We start from the raw sequence: 22,876 nt of genomic DNA, 5'->3' as shown, positions 1-22,876 counted from the left end.
GAAAGCTACAAGAATCAGGCAGTATTTAATGCTCACTGTAACATTCACAAGACTTCTATTACCAAACAAGGAAGCACGGTCTGTGCAATAACCAAATAAGTGTGATTAAGGCATATTAGGGTTTATGGTCCTCGATTAGATTAAACTGATTTTTAAAGTCACATAAAGGTTGTGCTGTTCCACATTTCTCTTCTTGGTTTCCCTACAGGGCAAAGTTAAAACTGTGCCTTATTTCTGTATTTCTTATCCTAATAAGATTGGATTTCTTTAAGGGTAATTCTCACCCTGAGCTACTTACCCCTTGCAAAAGTTGATTCTGAGATAATTACAACACTCTAGTGACATTTGCGCTGTGCCACTTACATTAACAATGGAGTTATGCTGAAAGTATTTGCTGTGGAATTGCTCTACTTGCTTAATTTTTTAAGCATATTCTAGATCTGCTACCCCTGCATCCCCCGCAACCATTAAAGAATCAGTATCACATCCAGATACCCACCAAGCAGGCACCACTACTGCCCCTAAGCTAGCACCAAGCCTTATCTATGTGTCAGTGAAAGCTACATCCACATCTAGAGCTGACAGAATTTCATTGACATTCATCATTTACCAAATACACAGAAGACCAACAGAGATATAAAAGTAGGTGCTTCTAAGAGGGTTGGTTTCACAGTTAATTGTTCAACCGTATATTACAAATTTCTAGCAAAACCTTCATGTCACAGAGACTTGCCTGCAGAAAAATGACTGGGTAGCATTCCACCACTGTCACACACACTGGCTGTATCAGACCTAAAAAATTTGATGACTGCAATATACTTATGTTTGTACCTTAACTCTGCAAGCAAGAAGTGGTGCTTTTGGTACTCCAGTATGCTTTTCTTTCCATGACTTACAACTCTGGGGAAAAATCCTCTAGAGCTAGAGAAGAAACCAAAACTTTCTCAACCAAACACTGTTGTACAGCAAATAACTCCTAATCAGAATTTTCACCAGGAGGAAACTGCAACCCATTTCTATCCATTTGCCTTTTATATTCTCCCAAATCACAACTCTCTGAACATTAGAACAAGCTTGACTCAGAAAGACATTCATTCTTAACCTGCTGACTTCCATTCACACAAGCACACTCTGGATTTTTTCTCTGTGATCCAAAGCAATAGCTGATGCACCTTGTCCTTCTCTTGAAGATGTAAGAGAACTGACATTAGGAACAAGGAGATAAGCCTGTCAAATCCATGCATGGCTAGCCTACAGCTGGCCTCCTCTTATACCAAACAAAGTCAGATTGATGTCTAGAGCACTGGAACCATTAGTGCTGCTGCCCAGGCTGCAAAGTAGGTGCCTGTGCCAGCTCTAGGAAAGGGTGTATCTGCTATTGGCAATGACAGGCTTCATGAAAAGGCTAAAGGAGGAGACACAATTAGCAAGCTATCAAGATGCCTACTACGTAAATGAAAATACAGGTAGTGAGCTTCTTTCATGGTTCTTAATCACCTTTATCATGGTTCAGTAAAACTGTATTCACAGTTGACAGGAGTCCAAGTCTTGCTGTTTATTTAGCCAAATCACAGCTATTTTTAAGGAATGTGCAGAGAGGGAAGAGGAAAGAAGTAGTGTACTTAATTTTGTTGAATTCTATGACAATTGACCTTTCCCCAGTTCTCAGGAAAAGGAAAGATAGGCATCATCCATCTTTTCTCCATAGGGTTACTTTGATTGCAAAAACATTGGTGCGTTTTGGTCTGTTTTCAGTGTATGTTTCACTGAGCACAGAAAGGATAGTATTTGAGTCATCAAGTCACACACTTGGAGGGGTTAGAAAGGATAACCAGCCAGGTCATGTGTGTAGACATAATGCAGCCTTCCTTGTATGTCTGCAGCATGAGCTAGCCTCTAATTACCACATTTTCCACAGGCAATTACCTCACTTGCTGTGGAGTTTAGACTGATCTGCGGGGTGGGTTGGGAGGCCATGTCTTAGCACTCTGTAAGAAAGGAAGCTGTTTGCCGTAAGAAGTCTTGCTCATTCAGCAACATAATTCAAAAGAAGGGTCGTGAACAAAGCAGTGCCCTGCAGGACAAAGAAAGTTGATGGTGTAGTTAGAGCAAGACTGGTAAAAACTTGTCTTCTACTCCAGATTCTTCCTAATAATGCTGGCAAGTCTCTAGCACCAAGATTCTGGCATATAGCAGTTCCTCACATTCCTCAATCTCTGGCTGTCCAGTGCAGCACACACAGGGCTTCACATCTCCAGTGCTAACCAGTCCCAGCGCAGTGGAAAAATCAAGGAACTCTCCTGGCTCTGTCTGTTCAGGAGTGTGTTTGGTGGTATGAACACAAGGGCCTTCATGGCCATAATGTCCTTAGTGTTCATCCTGGCTGTGCCCTGACCCAGTCAGTAGTGTTTAGGAAGCTGCGCTGCCTAAGTGGCTACTCAGCCCTTCTGTGTGTAAGATAAGATACTCAATTTCTTTACCAGGTCAAGAAGGGGCAGGGGAGAGGGGAAGTTATCAGTTTAGCTCCTTCAAATCCCAATAAAGGATTAAGGAGCTTGATTTTTCACACTTTCTCCATCTCCGCTAGGGACACAAATGACACTTGAATTTACTACACTATGACCTCAGCCTTCTTACACTACAAATACCCATTTCTACCATGCAGGGTGATTGTGAAGGTAAATCCTGAAGTAAGTCTCATATACTGATATTCCAGAGAACATCAGGACAAGGCTAGGAAAGAAGGCAGTGAAGGAGGAGAATGAAAAAATATGTCGACCAGCCGTGTCAGATCTTCATCCTCACCCATTCCATTCATTTTGCCTGCCTTGCTCACTATGAAAAAAAAACAAGTCAGGAATTAGGAAACTAAAGATCATACCGTAACACATGTTCACAATGGGGCTGCATTAAGGCACCATTGTCAACCTGGAAATTCCTACCTTCACTTTGCAAACAAAATAGGTTTTCAGAAGGCATGCATACATTTTCATGCAGGTTCGGGGAAGGAGGAAGAGTAGGAACAAAGGTGTTACCATACTTGTAAGAAGAATTGTTAGTAAGAACAAAGATACTGCAACAAACTCACTTAACATCTGTTTGAAGCCTCAGTATTTTCTGATCTCATGGCATTAAAATTAGAATATGTTAATTTTATTAAGCTACAATGCTCTTTGGCATAATCAAGGCAGTTTTATTTGCTAGCTATTATTTGTGAAATACAATGTATTACGCCAAATTCAATATCTAAAGTAACATTTAAAATACAAAAGTTTTCCCAGGACAAATACTGCAAAATCTCATGGTCTATGTGCATGTCTGTCAGTGTCTCTCACAACTTTGGAGTCCATTCTCTAATTTCAATCAGAGTTGACTGCAGGGTCAGTCCAACAGCTCCTTTGAGATTCTGTCCCCAGCCATAGGCTTCCAGTTTCTCTGATTCTTTCATGCTATGAGGGGTAATTTTCTCTCCATCCAAAAGGCTGAAAAAAACAGGAGTTCTTGGCTATTTCTTCCTACCCATCCACAGACCAGCAGCAGACTCTTCCCCAGTCATCACCAACTAGGAGCTTGGTGGAATTTCTTAAGAAAGAAAAAGAGAAAAATGTTTAAAAACAAGATGCAAATAGAATCAAGGCTTTCTCCTGTATCTGTAGCAATTAGGAAGATGCAACATTCAGGGGAGCAGGTTAATGTTAAATTTGAAGAACAATGATACAGAGTAGACAAAGATTTGTACTTCTAAGACTGAATTTAGAACTGGATCCAAACTTGCCTGGAGTTCAGTGGGCTGATTGTGGGCAATCTAGCCAGATCAGAAGCTCTTACCCTTCTCTGAGACTCTATGAATGTTAAACAATCTGCCGGCCAGATTCAGAATTCAGACTTGTTAACACATAATATCATGGTTTCAGCCACTGAAATCTCTGCTGCATGCAGTGCAACCAACACCAATGAAACTAACCCTCCCTCTCAAACTTTTCCACTTTCAGTGCATATAAACATCACAGTCACTCAGTGCTCTAAATCCGAGCATGCAGAATATAGGAATTGTTTTAGCAACTATCAAAATGCCAACACTTTTGGAAAGAAAGATAGCAACTGTTTTACAGTACTTCGTAACGTCCTGGAGTAGGAGATAACAACAAATATTACAGCCAGATGAAACTGCAGGAGAGGGACTGAGTAAACCAAAATACTGCTGGCTGTGCAAATTGAGTGAAGTTTAGTAACAAAGTTGTCCTTTGACCATAAACTTCCTGTTTACATTTTAAGGCAATAGCATCTCCAGCAACTCCTAAAATAGTGGTTTTTTCTATGGTGAAGAGACAATGTAGCAGCTGCTGATCTCTACAACTATTCAGGTCGAACTATTCTGCTATTTCTCCTGGTTTGTCTCCGATCTGACCGCTATCCCAACACCCTTCACTTAATACAGTTAACCAGGCCGGCTCTCAGAGTGACTGCATTTCATGAAGACAGAGTGATTTGACTGAGATCTTAAAAAAAAAAAACAAACAAACAAACAAAAAAACCCCAAAACAAACAAACAAAAAAACCCAAAACAAACCAAAAAAAACACCACCACCAAAAGCTCCAAACCCCAGCAGCAGCACCACTGCCCTCGCGGATGCCAGGCAGGGCGCCCTCTGCCGGCAGGCGGCTGCAGCGCAAGGGGAGATCTGTACCTGGATACAGCCAGCGCTGTCACTGCGGGGCTGCTGCGACTTGGTTTTCCAGTGAAGGCAAGGCTGGGATTCAGCTCCCGACAGAGAACAAGGTGTTTTCTACACTTGTTACCTGTTGTGTGGTTTAAAAATAAATATTTAGAAAGTGTCTGGGGGCAGCATGGATGGGATTGTTATTATTTACGGTCAGCAAGTTGTTAAGTTGAGAACAAATATATTTAATCTCAGCCTGTGCTGTTGCAAAATAGGCCCATCCCAATTTAATTTGTGGCTATGATAGTTACATGTGCTGACGTGCAGCTGTATCAATTGTGTGGTAAATTGGATTTGTGTATTATTGCTTTCTAAATTGCATGCCTAGTTCAGCAAAATTGTTCATCAGTTTTCACTGGCTCTATGCTTAATAAGATGCCCCACAATACCTTGCTGCCAGGATATAATACAGCCCATAATTGCCTAGTAAAAAGAAATTGCATAAAGCCCTGGTATTATCAACTTATCTAAATCTGCTCATAAAAGAACCAATAATTAAATGCTAAGAACATTTCACATACACACACATACATACACACACACCTAACCACATAACTCAATCATAGTTACTTTAGTCTTTTTAATGACTGTGTTCTGTATTAATTTTATTTTCTTTAATGTGTATAATGAGATGTGGGAATATTTGGCCATTTAAAATAATTCTGAAGTCATCTGAATAGTTTAAGGGAGCATGTCAGTGCTTTGATTACACCTCTCAACTCTTTCTTAAAGAACGCTGTTGCTGTATGCATCTGAGAGCATGCGTCCTTACGCTCATGTGCAAACAGGTGTGTGTGTCTACACATCACCAGATGCCTGGTCATTGCTTGTCTTCTTTTACGATCCGCTCTGAAAAAGGCACAAACAAGTATTCTGCTGTGCTCCCATGGGCAGCTTTTAAGTCCTAGTTTAGAGAACTGTTTAAGATATAAATTTTAAAAATAGCTAAAATCTCATTTTGCTCAGACATTCCTATGCAATTGTACCTGAGTAAACAGGACATGGAAATAAATGCCTCGGGAAGTTATGGGTAAGAATTTAAGAAATTCTTGAAACAAATTGGATTTTTGTACGTGTAAAAAGAATCTGCAAAATGACTACATAATACTACAAGAATTTTTGGAAGGAATGTTAAGTCTTTTGCTTTGTTTTACAGCAATCTGATTAGAGACCACAATGAAACCAAATATATAGCTACCACAGTCAGACTATTTCACATCTAGCATCTCTGGTGTTCATGCACCTTCCCTAGAAGCATATGGCTCTGCCTACTCTCAGAGACAAGACAAAAGGTAGGACGGGCATCTGGTTTGGCATTTCCAGTATGCCTCTGTATGTATATTTTCAGATAGTAATCTAAGTAATGTAGATGCCAAGTTCCATGAACAGCACTTCTGAAGATCTCAATGGTAATGCCCAATTACTGTATAATATCTTTTTATGCAGATATTACATCTATAGCTCTATATTTATGCAAATTGTTTGCCTAAAATTGAAGTAATAGGGAAAGTCTGTAATGAGGATCACAGCAAATAAGTGGTGTAAATTATACATACTAACACCACAATTCCTTTCTCTTATAAAATGTGCTGTGAAGAGAAGCAAGCTGTGCTATTTAGGATGTGCCTTTAAAGCTCCCTGGCAGGTTTCAGCTCCTGTATTTGTTAGAACAGAGAAGTGATCTTGAGCTGGTTTTAATACCAGTCAGCACCATAGCCCCATCATCTTATTAACCTCAGTTCTGCAAGAACTCCAGGGTATCAGGTTCAGCTTGGCACAGCTTTGAATGAACAACTCCATGCACTAGGGCCGGCTGCTGACCTCCCACCAGTTTGAAGGGCCTCTGACCTCATTTGAGGTAGAAAAGACAACAAATTTCCCTGTTCCATCCCAGGGCAGGATCTGGCAGTGCCCACTCTGACATTATGCCAGGATACTTTAGTACAGGCCATCAGCAGAGGTGCCAAGGGAAAGGGCTTTCTGCAGTCAGGACAGCTGATTAGTTTCATAGGTTTATGCAGAAAGGTGGTCCATGAAGCCTGACAGAACCCATGACAGAGCCTATGAACAAGCTTACAGCTTCATCCAGGCAGGATGTGCCCTTGAGACTGATGGCTCAGAGGTAGGTGTCTCTAAGGTAGGGCAGTGGCTACCTACTACTTCTGCTGCTGGTTATGGTAACACTGCACCAGTTACCTGCACCATCTCCCCTTCACACCACTGTGCTTACACACTCTCTTCTTCTTCACAATTAAACAAGGTCTGCAGCACACAATCATACTGCAGTTCACAGCCCACCCTGTGGTCATACCCATGTTGGCTGGCTCTTCCATCGTGCCTCTCTGTGGTGTCAGTCCAGCAGCTTGGTCTGGGGTATTGGTGTATTCAGTCTTCCACAGCTGTGCCAGCAAGGAGGTAAAAATGGAAAAAGCATGGATTATAACAATGCAACAAGAGAGAGATGTGGCTGCCTGTTTCCCAGCAAGGGGTGGAAATTTGGCTTCTAATGTTAGAACAGGGTTTTGCAGTCGTCTCTCCCTCTGCCACTGTGCTGCAGGGCATCACACTGGAGAAATGCATGCAGGGAGCTGGTGGGGTTGTGAGCCTGACACACTGACAAGGGTCCCAGTAACTCAGGAAGCTCTCCCACCTGACTGGAGGCAGAACCAGCAGTGAACTCCTGCTCCTGAGAAAGTATGACTTAATAAACTGAGCTGTGAACCAACTTTCAGAAAGCAGACTCAAATGTATTTCTGACTGGCAAAATAATTTTTGCTTTCAAAACCACAGCAGAATGAAGAGCACATTTTCAAAACTCTTCCTGAATGGCAAAGACTCCTCCATTCAAGAAGATAAAAGTTGATAGGAAACAAACATTCTACTCTGATTTTTAACTTCTGCCCTGTTAAAGTGGCATGAGCTTTTAGCAGCTCTGTCCCTCCATGTAGGATGCAAAATTCTGCTTCTGGTCTACAATGAATCAAGATTCCCTTTCCTCTCACCCGTTCACCTACCCTCACCACTCCGTCCGTGCTTCCTGTGATGATGATGCTGCGTGTGTCCCAGTCCATCACTTCGGCAAAGCAGCAGCAAACAACACGGCTTTCGGGGCTGCAGGCGGTGTTAATGCTTGCAAGAAGCTTGCCATTTACTGTCCACACATACAGGTAAGAGCCAGCACAAGAGATAATATTACCCTGTAACAAAGCAAGAGGCAATGTTTCAAAACCCTACAATCATCCTCCTCACAACTCTTAAGTGCTGATTATAAATTACAGTTGCTCTGACTTAAATTCTGACCTTTGCTTTGCTTCTGGGCAGATGATGTAAACCAGAGAAAGTAAAAATGACATTTTTTCTCATGAAAAATTATGATATTTTTACATTGTAGAAACCCAAACCAACTGCCTCAGAATTAGCCAGCTAATGCAGAAACAAAGCTTTTTGCATTTTTTAAATGAAAACATTTATTTAAAAGTTCCCTTTCTATTTTCCAGAAAATTTTTTACTTTTAGTAAAAAAGTAGACTGAGAGACTGACCTAGCTGTCAGGGACAGGGACTGTGCACAGGCAATGCCTAGTTCTGGGCTCTTTTAAGTTTTACAAATAAACATTCTCTTAAACAAGGACATGGTGTTCACCTGCTTAGCTGCAAAGCCTTTGGTGATTTCACAATCCTCCTCTGCCCCTCACAGGGAGCTTAATGTCATCGCATTTTTAGATTGTGTTTTGCATTTGACCAATGACCAGCTCAGCATTCAGTGAGCTGCACTTCTGATGCAGAAAACATTTGCAACTGAATCTCTCCTCTCCCTTCCGTGCAGGTGCATAGTCTTACCACAGACTGCACGTAAGGAGCACATACACAGGTAATCCCTTAGAGGCAAGAAACACACAGACCCAAGAGTCAATGCTGTAATTTTAAATGACCTTATCAAAAGTGCATTTTGATCAAGTTACTAACTGAAATTCCACCTAATCTTTCTACGCTTGATGCATACTAAGAACCAGCTAAATAGAACACCGTCCGCAAAGTCATCTGATTCTTGCGAAGGCCAGCGTGCCCTTAAATTAGCAGCATGCATCTGGTTTAAATCAACTAACGCTATACTTCACCATTGCTTGATTTGGGGCCAGGGTTCTTCACACTGCAGGGCAGAATTCTGAAGATAAAACAAGGATAGGGCATTCGAAACAGTTGCCAATAATTAAAGAGATTAAATTTCAGCTATCTTATCTGGATGAGAGTACATGAAGTCGAGGTATTTACTAATGATCTACAGTGTTTTTCAGGTCTAGACCAGGGATTTAGAACTAACTGAAATCATTAGTTACAGCAAGACTTACAGTCCTCCTTAGCTTATAAATTTTTGGGACAGCCTTTTTGTTTTGTGTCTACATGATACAAACACCATGAGGTTTGGATCCATAAATGGAGCTTCTAGATACTCAAGCAAATATAAAAACCAACAATCACATAACAAAGAGCTCTATAGGGTTTTTATTTCACAGAAAAGTATGTGGTTCAGAAATTTGTTTCCTTCAAAACTTTGCTTCAAAACATTCTGAATTCTCCAGGAAAAACCTTGTTACCAAATACATAAGTTTGTGTTAATCAAAATATTTAATTTAGCACAATGGAAATATTTTGTTTCTATCTTCATGTTACAATATATAAATATATACAGAAAATTTAAACAAAAGCACATTTCAGAATTAAAAATCCTGTTCTGCTAACGTCAAAAATAATTTTTTCATCCATAACATACAGACCCCTTCATCTTTTTTTTTCCTTGAAGTTTGCCATACTTTCCTAAGGTTTTTCCTCTTTTAAATGAACCTTTCTGCAGATGATGTCCAATCAGTTTAACCATTTTCCCTCCAATAAGCTGGTGAACTGCACTTGGATCAATCACCAGACTGTTCCTGGCACAAATCATTTTTGGACAGCTCCAGAAGAGAAGCTACCAACGAAAAATGGTGAGTGGGTACATAGAAAGGAGAGGACTACATCCTCTTGGGGTCTCAAGCCCATGCTCTGTGCTAGCCCACCCACTCATTTCTGAATGCTTGGCCCTGCTTCAGCTGACTTCATAAGGGACCACCAAGGTATTCTGAACTGGCCTGTTGAAGCCACTGGCCATTTTACACTAACCAGGACCCCTGGGCTGGGAGCTGAGCTGGCACTGAACAGACTGCTTAATTCCCACCCTCAATTACTAACCATCTGACTGCATGGTTAATAAAGCTCTGATATGAGATGGCTATTTTTGCACAGACTAAGTAGAGAATGTCTGCCTGGTTTCTTACTGCTACGAACTCATTCTTGCCTCTCTTGGTACAAGCTCTGGTACTGGATCCAGCCTTTAATTGTCTGAGCAGCTGGAATCCTCATCTAGTGTATTAACAAAGATAGAAAATACAAATGTATAAACAACATTTTTGGGAGATGGAAGGTTGGAAAAAGTCTCATGCAGACCGTTTACAGTAAAATCCAATAGAATACTTGCCTATCAACATGCATGCAATTCTAGCCAGGAACAGACCACAACAGACTTATTCCCACTGCTTATCAAGAGCCCCTCCCACACCTGAGAGTAGAAGGGAAAGCAAAAAGCCAAGACTGTCACCGCAAAAGTGTAAGGAAGCTGTCAGCTGAGGCGGCGGACTGAGGTCTAACATGTCTCAGCTGACATGGCTCTGCTGCATGAATGTCAGGAGAAATTAATGAAATAATGGAGGCAATAAAGTTATGGGTGAGCCAAATCCAGGAGCTACTAGGGTAATACTTCATGCTCCATAAACAAAAAGTTGTTTAATCCTGCTATCTACCCATCCAAACATGCTTCTACTTAGCTACTCAGTCTAAGATGTTGCTTTTAGTGCTCGCCTCTCATTAAGAACACTATTAGCAATCTCTGTAGAAAGAAAAAAAAAAATCAATGTATCAGACTCTCAGGATGTTTTTATGTTGGGAAGAGCACCCATTAAATTATCATGAAATGTTCATGGATACATCAGAAGAAAGATGATAAATGAAGATCTTACTGTTGAATTGTTGATGGCAACAGAACAGAGGCTTGCTTCGTGGACAGGAAGCTGGTTTATGTATGTCAGCTGGTTCAGGTCCCAAATGATGCAGGTTCTGTCATCGGATCCACTCACAAAGATGCTGTAGGTCACAGATGCAGCAAGGCAGGTCACTGCCTGACTGTGCCCATACAAAGCCTGGTGGGGAAAAGCAACCAATAAACCACAGCAGAGGGTGGCTGATTTACTAGGGAACAACAGTCCTACTGTCATTTGCTTAGTAAGAACAAGCAACCTAGTCATTCTTTGGACAACTGAGAAAGGTATGAGGGGGAAATCTCAAAGGATCTTATAGAAGCATCCTTGTCCTCAACTCCTGGTTGAGGAAAGTTGTCTCCAACAGGCTAAATTTTTTGTCCCAAGCTGCGTACTAACTCAGGGCCCTTGGCATACATTTTAGACTCTATGGCAGTGCTTTATGCTCAGCAACAAAACATCATCTTTCACTTCAGTCCATGCAGTTTTAAGTAAAGTTTATGCTTGGAAATTATTATTTCTCAATATTTAAAAAAATTTTTGAAACAAAACTTATCAGGACGTATTTCAGTGACCTTCCCCAGTTTTTTCTTTCTGTTTTTTTCTGAACAAGTACTAATATTTTTCCAATTTTAGTTAAGAAGAAAAACAGCATTTGGGGATAATTTTTGCATAAAGCCATATATGAATTCCTTTCTCTTTCATCATTATCCAACATCCTTTTGTTTGTTTGTTTTATAGGTTCTAGAGACATAAAGAGTGCCCAGTTTAATTTAGCCTTAAACAGTTTCATGAAAAAAGACTACACTTTAGGCAATTTAATAGCACAGATAGAAATAATGGATAAAAGTATACTGATGATAATTGTTTAATGCAACATTCTCAAATGACAGCAGTATACATTTCTGTTGCATAACCACCAATGACAGTAAAGCCTGGAGGGCAACAGAGAAAAGTCCTTCACAGCTTCCCTAAAAAGCCTTTCAGGGTTCAATTTTTAGCTGCCTTACTGTGAAAAATCAGACCCACCAGTTTTAATGTTGGTTTTAACAGTAAATGCATATTCCCTGCTGGCTTTCTCTACATGACATAATTATAAAATCTTCAGGGTCTGTCTCAGTTCAGCATGGACCATAAGAGCCACGTGTCCTGGATGATTTTTGCAAATACATCTCATACTCTTCTCCAGCATGTGACTGCGAGATTGAACTCTTGCTGGCTAACATGTGCTGCCACTTGCCAAGGTTACTAGGACAACAGTATTCAAACATTAATCCACTGGTGAAGAAGTTGAGCTGCAGCAGGCTATGTACTACTGAAGGTGACCTGCAACTGCAAGGGATGAATGTCAGCTTGTGATTTATCCCATTCACAAGAACTGTCGACTAAAAATACTGGCACAAAATGGGGTCTCCAACAGTGGTTTTCAGAGGTCAGAAACACTCTCAACTAAGCCCAGAAAAGGAGGCTCAGCAATAGGTTTGGACTGGCTGTAGAACAGTCTCTTACAGTTTCTTTTGCCCTCCCCCTCCAAAAAGGGCTGGAACAATGCAGGTTTAAGGTCTCCAAATTTCCTCTCCTTCCTCCAAAACATGAAAGAAAACATACCCACTGTGACAGCATCCAAACTGCCAAGTCAAGCCAAGCTAAGCTCCTCCAAAAGTTTTAATAAAGCCCTTTTTTCTTTTTTTTTAACCCAGAAACTTTTAACCCAGAAACTTTAAGTGAACTTTTAACCCACTTCACTACCTTGCAGTGAAGTGCTTTAAATACAAGCTGAGCATCGACGAAAGGGCTAGAGCTAAACCCTGTTATAATCTCAGCTTTAATCCACCAGTGTCTCAATGCATATTCATGCAAAAACTGTTGCATGCTTTTAGCTCCCTACTGTCTTATTATTGCTCTGCAAAGACCAACAGGTTTTTTGTTAATGGGAAATATCCAGCAGCATATCTGCAGAACGAACTGTGAGGCCTATCTCCACAGTAAATGCATAAATATCAAAAGACAAAAAAGACCAGCTTCACCGGAGGAATGCTTAGTCTAATGAAAACTTAAACCAAGTTTGACCATCCAACTTAACTGGCTGACATAGACATGACTGGCTTGACTGGCTGGACATAGACACTTCACAGCTATGCTCAACACCTCCCTGAGAGGTCTGTGTGGCAGACAGCACTGCTTGCCCAGATGCTTCTCACAGTCTAGTGTTTCATTTGGCCCAGAAATTCTAGGGGCTGGATCGCATGGATCGCTCTGCTCATGAACACTAAGGGAACTAGTAAATTGCATGGATCAATATTGAAGCTATTATGCTCAATCTTTAGTGTTTCACAAAACTGTGGAAGCAGCCCCTGCTAGAGAGGGAAAGTGACTTTTTCTGCTGAAATATAGTTTCTGTACTTTACTACATTCCAACCCAGAATGTGTCAATCCCATGAGACAGCTAGTAAGTGAATAGAATACACTTTATAGCACATCAGCTTTACTTAAGCAAAGCTCGCTCTCTCAGGGAAGATGATAGAATTTTTCTGTTCAGCAGAAAAAGCAGCCACCATGAAACAGTAAATTACATGAAAGCAGCAAGTAATTCACTGGAAGACATTTAGAACCATAGTTTAAATTTACATTTATGCCAGACAGTCATCAAAAAAAAGCCTCTGCTAGCAAAGAGAAGGAAAAAATACAGAATTTGTCATTGCATGACCTCATGCCATTTTGTGGACTTTGGGTAATACCAGATTAATCACAGTGGAACACAATAGCAAAGCCGATTTTAGATTGTTAAAGAGAAAGGCATGCTACTGGAGATAAAAGACAGTCTCTTCAAACAGTCGCCTGAAAATCAAACTGATCCTCTGCCTGGTATCATTTTGATGTTGATGAAGATTACTGCTTATGCTTTTCTCTACTGCTATTTCTTCCATTGCTATGTCCATGTCCTGGTTTGGAATAATAACCAGCCAGATCAAAAGGTCATCAGTGACGTTCTTCTCTCATATTTCTGGCTTCTTCTCAAGCAGGAAACAACATAAGCCTCAGAGGAGAGACTGCTCTAAACACACTTTCCACCCCTAATTTCAACAACAAGAATTTCAGATAAATGAAGATCTAAATACTTCTCTGGCATCCCAACAGACATTGAAGTTTTCACATCATTTAATGACAGAAAAGCACTGAAATATCACCTGAATATCCCTCCAGAGCAAATGAACAGAAGAAGCTTCTAACACTTGTAGACTTTACTGATCAGTGAACCCTTTATTAGTTCACCTAAAAGTAGCAGAGTGTTTTCTGTCTCTTGATTTCTTAGGGAAAAAGGGTCCCATGATGCCTTTCAGATATGACAGAGGTGTACTCTAGCTTTACTTGTAAAGCTGAGAACTCACCATAGCTGAACCACACAAATCTTGCACGAGAACTCACTTTTGTAAATGAAATAGCATTTATACAACTGTTTGATGACTATACATGAGATCCAAATCAACAACCACTAAAGGACGCTGGATAATGAGGACACAAACTCTATCATTCTTATTGGATGCATCCCTACGTCATGAAGTGACAGATAAACTTTTTATGTTCTGAATTCAGGTTGAGAGGAAAGAATCAAGAACTTTGCCTAGCTGGGCCTTCAACTCCATAGCAAGTTTGCAAAGTGTTTTGGAGATCCTGTCCATTGCTCTAGCAGCCCAGAAAGAACAATAAGCATCTCCAGGTGATACTGGTTTTTCGAAAATAATGCAAGGGTTGGCTGCACTTCAAGTGAGGAGAGCATATGCCTTTATCTTCACTGTTTCTTTGATCATTATAAACTTTGGAACTGCTACCAAAGGGGGAAAAAACAAAACCCAAGCAGAGTTCATAACTATAAGCTGTGAGTATAAGGTATATTATTAGCTCCTGACCTGATAACAGGCTGTCACATGATACTGCTGATTTTTAGGGGTTTTTTCTGCCTTCTTGATTCACCCAAAGGTGTTTCCTCTGCCAGTCATCAGAGAAAGAAATCAATCTTTTGGTTTTCATTAAGTTTCTATAGCAAAAGAGCCACAGTACTGACCTGTCGCAAGTTTAGACATTTCACTTTGTCCTTGACCAACGAAAGTTCCCAGACACACACAACTGAGCTTGTTCCAGCTGTGATTATGGTAGTTGCTGAAGGACACACAGCGCAGAGGCACTTTCCCCAGTCTGCCATGCACTCAAATGTAGTCACGCTCTGTACAAGAAAGCAGCTTTAAGTCAAATGCTCATCTGATGATACCATGCATTTATTAATACCAAATAGCAGATTCAATTTTAAGAACTGAGCCTCCATTTCTTCAAATCCAGGAAAGAAAAGCTCATCTTAACCAGTCTCTATGCTCACAGCACAGCTGTATACATGTACACGCACAAGCTGTGGCTGCACGCAGCTGTGCCATCCTCCAGGGGCCAAACAGGAAGGCTTGACAAAGGTCAGTGTCTTATGACTTAAGAGACCTGAGTCCTAATCCCTCTTACACTGTTTTTAATTGAAATCAATGGAGAATATTCTTCAATAATTGTATACAGGGAGCAGAAAGTAAAATACAACTCATGGTTTTTCCATTTCCATTGACTGTGGGTATGTCTGTAAAAACATAATGATGTGGCTTGCACAAATACTCGTCTCTATCTTGCTGAATGACATATTCTGCTATTCTGGTACCCAAGCTAAGTCAGATATCTTTGTGTGTCATAACATTGTCCCAAACACATCCAAAAATCAGTGTGTTTATGGTAAAGGAAGAAACTGGATCTGTCAAGTGCCCTAACAAGCAGTGTGATGACATAGACCATTGATTTTTAACAGCAAAGAAATAAGAGTATTAACTTTCTAGAATAGAAGACATTATTATTTTGAATGAATGCACTGGGCTAAGCTTGGGAGCCAGAGGGGAATTGACAGATGGTCCTATCTTAATTCCAGTAGAAATTTCTGCACAATGAAATTTCTAATCAGTGGCCAGGAGACCTTGTATTGTCCTTACGACTTATGAAATGGGGTTTCTCCTTCATTTTGACAGACAACACAGTCAATGGAAGGAAAACTTGAGATAATTTAGGGGAGAAATACCACATTTTTGAGCAGTGTAGAATGACTTTGTACTCTGTTGGGATATCCAACTTACGATTCCCTCAAGAAGTTTGACTGTGAGAAAGTCCTGTACAGCATCCTCTGCAGTCAGCTCCCCAACAGCCTCTGAAATGGGTGCCCAAACCAACCAAAGACCACAACCTATTATTCATTTCTGGAATGCTTAGACTTTTTCTTATTTACCTTCTCAGACCCATAGTTGCCAAAGCAGCAGGTGAAGTCCTCAAATCCCCAGCAGAATGTTTTGCTCCAAAGAGGAGGAATCAAAACTTTATTTTTTTCGACAGCGAGAATGCCTTTCTCAGTATGAACAATGTGCCCAACAGCTCCTTTGGGATAGTCTGACAAGACAGAGAACATATTTAATTCTGTTGGTTTTAGAGCACTTATTTTAACTTTCCTCCTTGCACAGCTTGTGTGGCAAGGATGGCAACTCCCACAACTGGGCTCAGTGCTGTGTCCAGGCCCACAGACAGAAGTCCACTCTACAACTGACATTCCAGACAGGATAGTGGAAACACTCCTCTCCAATGGACCACATAAATCCATGCAGAGGGAGTGACGTGCTTCAAAGGAGGGGGTTTAACTGCAGTGTCATTAAGCTCCTTTTCATTGGCAGACTGCCTCATGCCATGCACTACGGAGGATGCCAGGGAAGTCAGCAATAGCCTCTGTAGCACAGCTACAGGAGCCCACTGTCCCCACAAAGATGTGGGGTGTAAAGAACACCACCGTGGGATGAAAAAGTAGAGACACTGAAATTTTCCAGGCTTCTCCACGGTAAGAAAAGTAGCAGACTAAGAAAAAGATGAAGAAAAAGATTTGAAGATCATGAAGTGGGGAAAGACAGACAGTATTTACTTTGCTATTGAATATAAACAGAGAGAATGAAAATGGAAAAGTGAGCTTTATGTTTCAACTTGACATATTTAGAATGTAGAAGAGAGAAAAGATTTAGGTGTCTTAAAAAAAAAAAATATGTTCTGAACTCTACAACAGAAGTTTCAAGATTTCTCCAGAGTATTTGAGTGTTTTCAATGCACGCTCATAATACACACACACAAATAATTGGCAGAAGGGATCTTGATTGTACCAACTCATACAAAACTTGTATTTCTGTGCGACTATTTCTGTATTTCTGTGCGACTATTTCTGTATTTCTGTGCGACTATTTCTGTATTTCTGTGCGACTATTTCTGTATTTCTGTGCGACTATTTCTGTATTTCTGTGCGACTATTTCTGTGCTCTTGAAATACAGATTCATCCCATCCAAGAATTCTGTACTTAGCTCAGAAAATGGAGCACAGCCCCTGCAGCACCTTTTATTGTAACTGGTGAGAGCTTCAGATTTTGCAGGCTACACATAAAAGGAGGAAGAATTCCACTTGAGTGAAGGGACAGCACAGTCTCTCTTCCTGATGAACTTTTCCCTTGGGCATTCCTGGATGGATGTGGTTTCCTGAAGAGCTAGAACAAAGGAATGGCATTGAAAAATTAATCTCTATTTGCCAGATCATGCAGGAGAGACATCAATCGTAGAATCCAGGACTGTCACACATGAATCTCTTCATTAGAACAAAATCTTACTCATATTACATTTTCAGACTACATCCCTTCCTCAGAGATAGGAAGCTAATCCCAGAGATTCAGGAGAAGAGAGAAAAGTATAGGCGAGACTTAGAGCTGCTTTTATTTGACTGTACCCATTCCCAAACTAGTGGTTACTCATGTGACTGTACTGAAGTAGCAGAACCCAGATTTGATGCCACAGTTGTATGGCATACAACAGGAACAGCATGATTAGAAAGTGGAATCACACACGTGTGTGGGTGCATACTGATGTAGTACACAATCTGGAGAAGTCTATAGCCCATCTTTCAGCAGATTTAAACCAGAAAACATCTCTGATTTAAGCTTCTATTCTGGCTTTCCAGTTGAAATACTACAAGATCAAAATAAATTATGCTCTCTACTCTCATGATAAAGTGGTACCTGCTTTGGTATCTGTCCAAAGTTGCTGATAAAACCCAGAATGGTGGTCTTAATCAGAGGATCTTTAATGTTGTTGAGATCCATCTTGTCTCCGTAGAAGTAAGGGTGATAGGTGTTAACTGCCTCCACTGCAGCAGAGCCATGTTGCTTGTGGCCAAAAATCAGATCTATCCAGTGATGGAGGTGTGCACTGACATAGTCACTTTCCAGTGCCTGAAACCAAAACAAAATTAATTAATTTAGTACAGTGTATCCATTACAAATGTGTTACCACTCTCCAATCCCTGCTGGAGACTTAAATTCTCTGCAAGTGAATCTTCACACTTTCAGTTCCTCCAGTACCATCATCGCCAGCATATCCTCACAAAATGTGACCAAAGAGATGAAAGGTGGATCCCCATAGGAAAAGAAAGGACAGGGTGCAGCATGCTTGACTTAACAGACACCGGGAGCAGCATGCTCAGAGACAACACAGGCAGGTTCCACAAAGCAAAGTGCAAGCACTCCACAGATCCTGGCACATTCTCCAGCTTTCAGCACACATTAAAGCCTGTGCTATCATGTCTTCACCAATACTGTTACTGACACAGGATGGTTTAAAAGAGCAAAACATTAGCATTTGGTACCACCAGTTTGCTCTATAGACAAACTACAGGTGAATTAAGGTACTAGTCTACTTGTAGAAATATGCCTTGGTTATGAATCACACTGAGTAGCAGAGACTATTTGAGAAGATACATATAAACATATATTGGAAAGGGAGATGACTAGCAGAGGGGTGGGTCTGAAGGATACAGCAGGAGAGGCTGCATGCCATGAACCAGCAAAGAGAATGTAGAGCTTGTAGTGAAATGGCAAGGGGTGCTGCAAGCCAAGACAGGGAAGGTCTTTTGCAATAGCAGAGTTGGGGTGCAGCAGGGCAGCTGTATGACAGAAGCTTCAAGGCTGCTTGGGTTTAATCAACAAACATTTTGCTACCCTCACAGGGCTTAAGCAGAGACAGCTGCAGCACCAGATTTCCTCATCCTGGAAAAGCTCAGGGTCTGAACTTCTTTCCCCAAAATAAGAAATGGTTAACTTTGATTAGATTTGCCACCCATAGTGACAGGTGTGTGGATTAATGGGACCAGAAGAAACAATTACTACTGGAAAAGACGGGGAGAGATGCTACAAGGCAATATATCCAACCCAATGTGGGCTCCCTAGAAAGGTCAATGTAATCATAGCAGAAAATTTGTGCTTGGAAGACCCAAACAGCAAGTTCATAAGCAGTGGACACAAGTTTGAGTTGAACCCTTGCCCACCTCCAGGTTAGTCAGCCTTACCCATGAGGCTTCACTAAATGCTACTGCCCCTGCTATCACCTGCCTCAACAAATTTTTGTGCATTCTCAAATGGCCTTACCCAATGATTCAAGCAGCAGTGTTAAGCATTATTAAAAATACTTTCCTATCTCCAAATCATTTGACTGTGCAATACTCCCTGATGCTCAGTTAAAGGTCTCCCAAGCAGACCATCCCACCCAAAGCACAGCAGAAATAAACAAGATAATGGGATCCAGAACAATGGCTCATTTCACAGAGCAGACAGTTAGCCCAGTGCAGCTGGTTTAAATGACCCTGCCCACAGCTATAACGATCACAGGGCAGCTCAGAGAACAAGCACAGCATACAATCTGTCCCCTGCAAACAACAGGAAAACACTTATGAACAGACTCAGAACTCATCCTCATTAATAAAAGCAGTTAGTCCATGAATTACAAACTGTAAATTTTGCCTGGTATCACTGCCAGAGCAAAACAAAGCAACCAACAGAGCTGCAACTGTGCAGCCTCTCAGTATTTCACTGAGCACTATGACAAGCTCAGCCAGGGAGGGAGAACTTCTGGTCTAAGGAGGAAGTAAATAAATTTCTTCAGTAGACTAGATTCCTAACTTATTAAACATGAAACAGGGAGCTACTCAGAGTATTATGTGAAGAACAGTTCTTTGCTCTCTTATTCTTTAAAGCAACAGACGAACCTCAGAACAGTGTTGGCCTGGATCTGTTTAAAGCACCAAACTCACTGTGAAGCCTTCTAAAAATGACCATGATACCAGTAACAAGTACATCCAGTCTTGTGGATGATTTCAGAGGAGATAGAGACCTTTACGTTTCAGAATTCAAAGTCTCTATTTTTTTACTTCATGGTTAGATGAATTTTCCCAGGCAGGCTAATCAACTTACTTTCCACAGCAAGATTTCTTGCAACCTCCTGTGTAACATCTAGTACTAGCTATGACTGGAGAGAGAATATTGGACCGACTGTACGTGAGGTCTGATCAGGTGTGGCAAATCATTAAGAACACAAGTCTATAAACGTGATCTTTCATTTGCTAAACTGCTCCTATTTGCGATTTGAATTAATTTATAAGAGTCATGTGGCTTTATCAGCTGTGCCAATGTTATCAAACAGTGCAGCTCAGTGGAAGCAGGTCTGTAGAACAGAACAGATGGTAGAGAGGGCCCAGTATCCACATTACGTGCACTGTGGGGGCTTTACTTCAAACTAGATCTAGTCTGCTCCCACAGGCTGAATGCCACCAGCATTTGGAGTGCAGCTTTTGGTTTAGTTTCATCCTAAACAAATCTAGTTCACACAATCTGAGATTGCTCTACAACAAGAGCAAAACCATGCTATGCAGGGATGATTGATCAATTCATTTCCAAACTGCAACCTTACTCCAAACTACAAGGTGAAAGCAGATGTTCCCCATTGTATCTAAGTGCCTTTGGAGTGTCCACGATTACACAAGCAGTAAGGAGCACAGCTCAGTACTTTACACTCCAAACAAGCCACAATATAAGAGACAGCATTTCTCCCTACATCTTTCTTTAAAAAACATCAGTGTAAAATTGCAGCAGCATTCAGGCATCCATGGACTTCTGTCTGTAGCACCTCTGTTAGGGAAGGACAGCGTTGTCTTTGCCATGTTTGGGAAACTGGAGAACAGAGACTAGGCACCTTGGAAAGTCACAGACATAGCATGAGACAGAGTAGAGAAAGGACTCAGAGCATCCCAAAACCCACATGCCTTCATTGGAGTCATTGGGAAATACCAGGAAACTGTTGCATGTTCGACCTCAGTGGCCAAAACCTATTTGCAGTTGGTAGCACTGAGTTGCTTCCCTGCAAGGGAAGGGATTGGGCACTCTCTAGGCTCAACTCTTCATTTTAGCAAGGACTATACTTTGAGCATCAAGCCTGCAGTGCACACAACACTTACACAAGGATCTCCTTCCTCATAGTAAGTGTATCATCATGTGGTTACGGGCACTGACAAAAACTCAGGTGTCTCTTCCCTTTCACTGCCTTTCAGTGTGACTAGAGCTCTGAGCTTCTAAATCACTCTCTAGGCACCTTCAGAGATGCCTGACTCAGTAACACCTATTATTGTGTACGTACAGGAGCTTAAGCAGTCTGAACATGGCTCTTAATCACTCTGCATCTCAGTTCTTTGGCAAAAAACATTCTCTCCATATCCTCTCAAGCTAATAAGTTGCAAAAAGGCAGGGGACAGAGTCTGAATGAAAAATGGAAGTTAGGTTCTGGGGTAAATTCAGACACTGAATAGTGTTTGCTTTCTAAATCATAACAAAAAGCCCAACTCTCAAGGTTTTTCATGTATTAAAATCCACCCCCTACCCCCAATTCTAAATTTGGAAAAAATGCAATCCTTTTATTTTATTAATAATGAAGTTATATACCATATATTTTTAGTTATAACAGGTACATCAAAATATTTTCAGTTCAGCCTGTAATCTAATATAAACATTGCAATGAAAAGATCATTTTGAAATGTTTTGATAACAAAGACACAAAGTTGAAATGATTTATTGAGACATTTTCTTGTTACTACTGTCACAGTCCCATTTCGACCTGACTAGTTTTCTGGTGAAAAACTCTTTCGTACATTTTTTTCCCCAGACAGGTCTACTCACTGTGCACTTGTCAGCCCAGGAATACTGGGCTGTTATCTGAGTAGCACATGTAACTGTTACAGAAATACAATGTAAAACAAAGAACAAGAAGATTAATGTAGCTTCTGTAAAGGGACTGACTAGTTACTGAATATGCTGTAAATTCAGTGTACTGGCTTAGGTTACTAAGCTGTGTGGCAACACACCACTGAGTCAAGCTACTAGGCACGGAGACACTTGAGACCTGCTAATAATAGTAAGCAGCTATTCTCCACACCACACAACTTGGAATGGCATTAATTCAGAAGCTTTTATGTATTGAGTCAGGATTCTGGGGCAAAAAGTGGTTGGTGGCTACTTTCAATCACATTTTCAAAATGATTGAAAACAACATTTTTAATAAGCATATACAAAAGTCGGCGATTTCAAAACAGGTGAAGTAGTAAGACAGAAATTTAATTTCTTTTAAATATTTTTTTAGAATTATTGTTCTGATACACATTTGAAGTGTATCGTTACCGTAACAAATTCACAATAGAGACTAAAGGGAGCCTCTTGATTAAACCAAAAAATGAAATATATCACTATATGCTCAACAGTCCTAAAAAAAAGAAGCAAAAAAGTAGACAAGCACAGGCTCAGATCATATCCATGTTCACTCACAGGAGTAACCTGAGCACATGTGAATGAATCCAGAGTTGAACAGGCACACTCTCATACTCAGTATTATTCACAAGCCAAAGTGTTTGTAGCATCAGTAACCTATAGACACAGCACAGGATGCAGGTGCTACAAAGCACTGACTTGTCTTTGGAACATAATGTTTTAAAAACAATTAATTCTTAGCAAGATATGCAGATGATGCACACTACCAGGAGCCTGTTCTCTTAAAACTGGTTTAATATACGAAAATTTTCTTCAGAATGGATTCACAGCCCACAGATCAGCTTATAAAGGATTTTTATTTTTTTTAAACTACTGACAGCACTCAGGTGGCTGCAGGGATAAGGAGAC

At 40.7% G+C, this 22,876-nt stretch overlaps 1 protein-coding gene across 1 annotated transcript in view; it reads right to left on the bottom strand.

Annotated features, from left to right (window-relative positions):
- Positions 1 to 3,259: 3,259 nt before the first annotated feature.
- WDFY4 (WDFY family member 4) overlaps positions 3,260 to 22,876 on the bottom strand; it is a 143,326-nt gene continuing 123,709 nt past the window's right edge. The window contains exons 54-62 of the mRNA XM_068398245.1: positions 17,903 to 18,115; positions 17,230 to 17,377; positions 16,093 to 16,250; positions 14,851 to 15,009; positions 10,770 to 10,949; positions 7,736 to 7,918; positions 7,033 to 7,120; positions 4,689 to 4,800; positions 3,260 to 3,582 (exon numbers count right to left, since the gene is read on the bottom strand). Of these exons, the coding sequence (XP_068254346.1) occupies positions 3,516 to 3,582; positions 4,689 to 4,800; positions 7,033 to 7,120; positions 7,736 to 7,918; positions 10,770 to 10,949; positions 14,851 to 15,009; positions 16,093 to 16,250; positions 17,230 to 17,377; positions 17,903 to 18,115 (1,308 nt within the window). The 3' untranslated portion in view covers positions 3,260 to 3,515. The remainder of the gene's footprint in view (positions 3,583 to 4,688; positions 4,801 to 7,032; positions 7,121 to 7,735; positions 7,919 to 10,769; positions 10,950 to 14,850; positions 15,010 to 16,092; positions 16,251 to 17,229; positions 17,378 to 17,902; positions 18,116 to 22,876) is intronic.

Source organism: Nyctibius grandis, chromosome 4 (genome assembly GCF_013368605.1).
Source record: "Nyctibius grandis isolate bNycGra1 chromosome 4, bNycGra1.pri, whole genome shotgun sequence".
Taxonomy (NCBI): Eukaryota; Metazoa; Chordata; class Aves; order Nyctibiiformes; family Nyctibiidae; genus Nyctibius; species Nyctibius grandis.
This window is presented reverse-complemented; position numbering and strand designations above follow the sequence as displayed.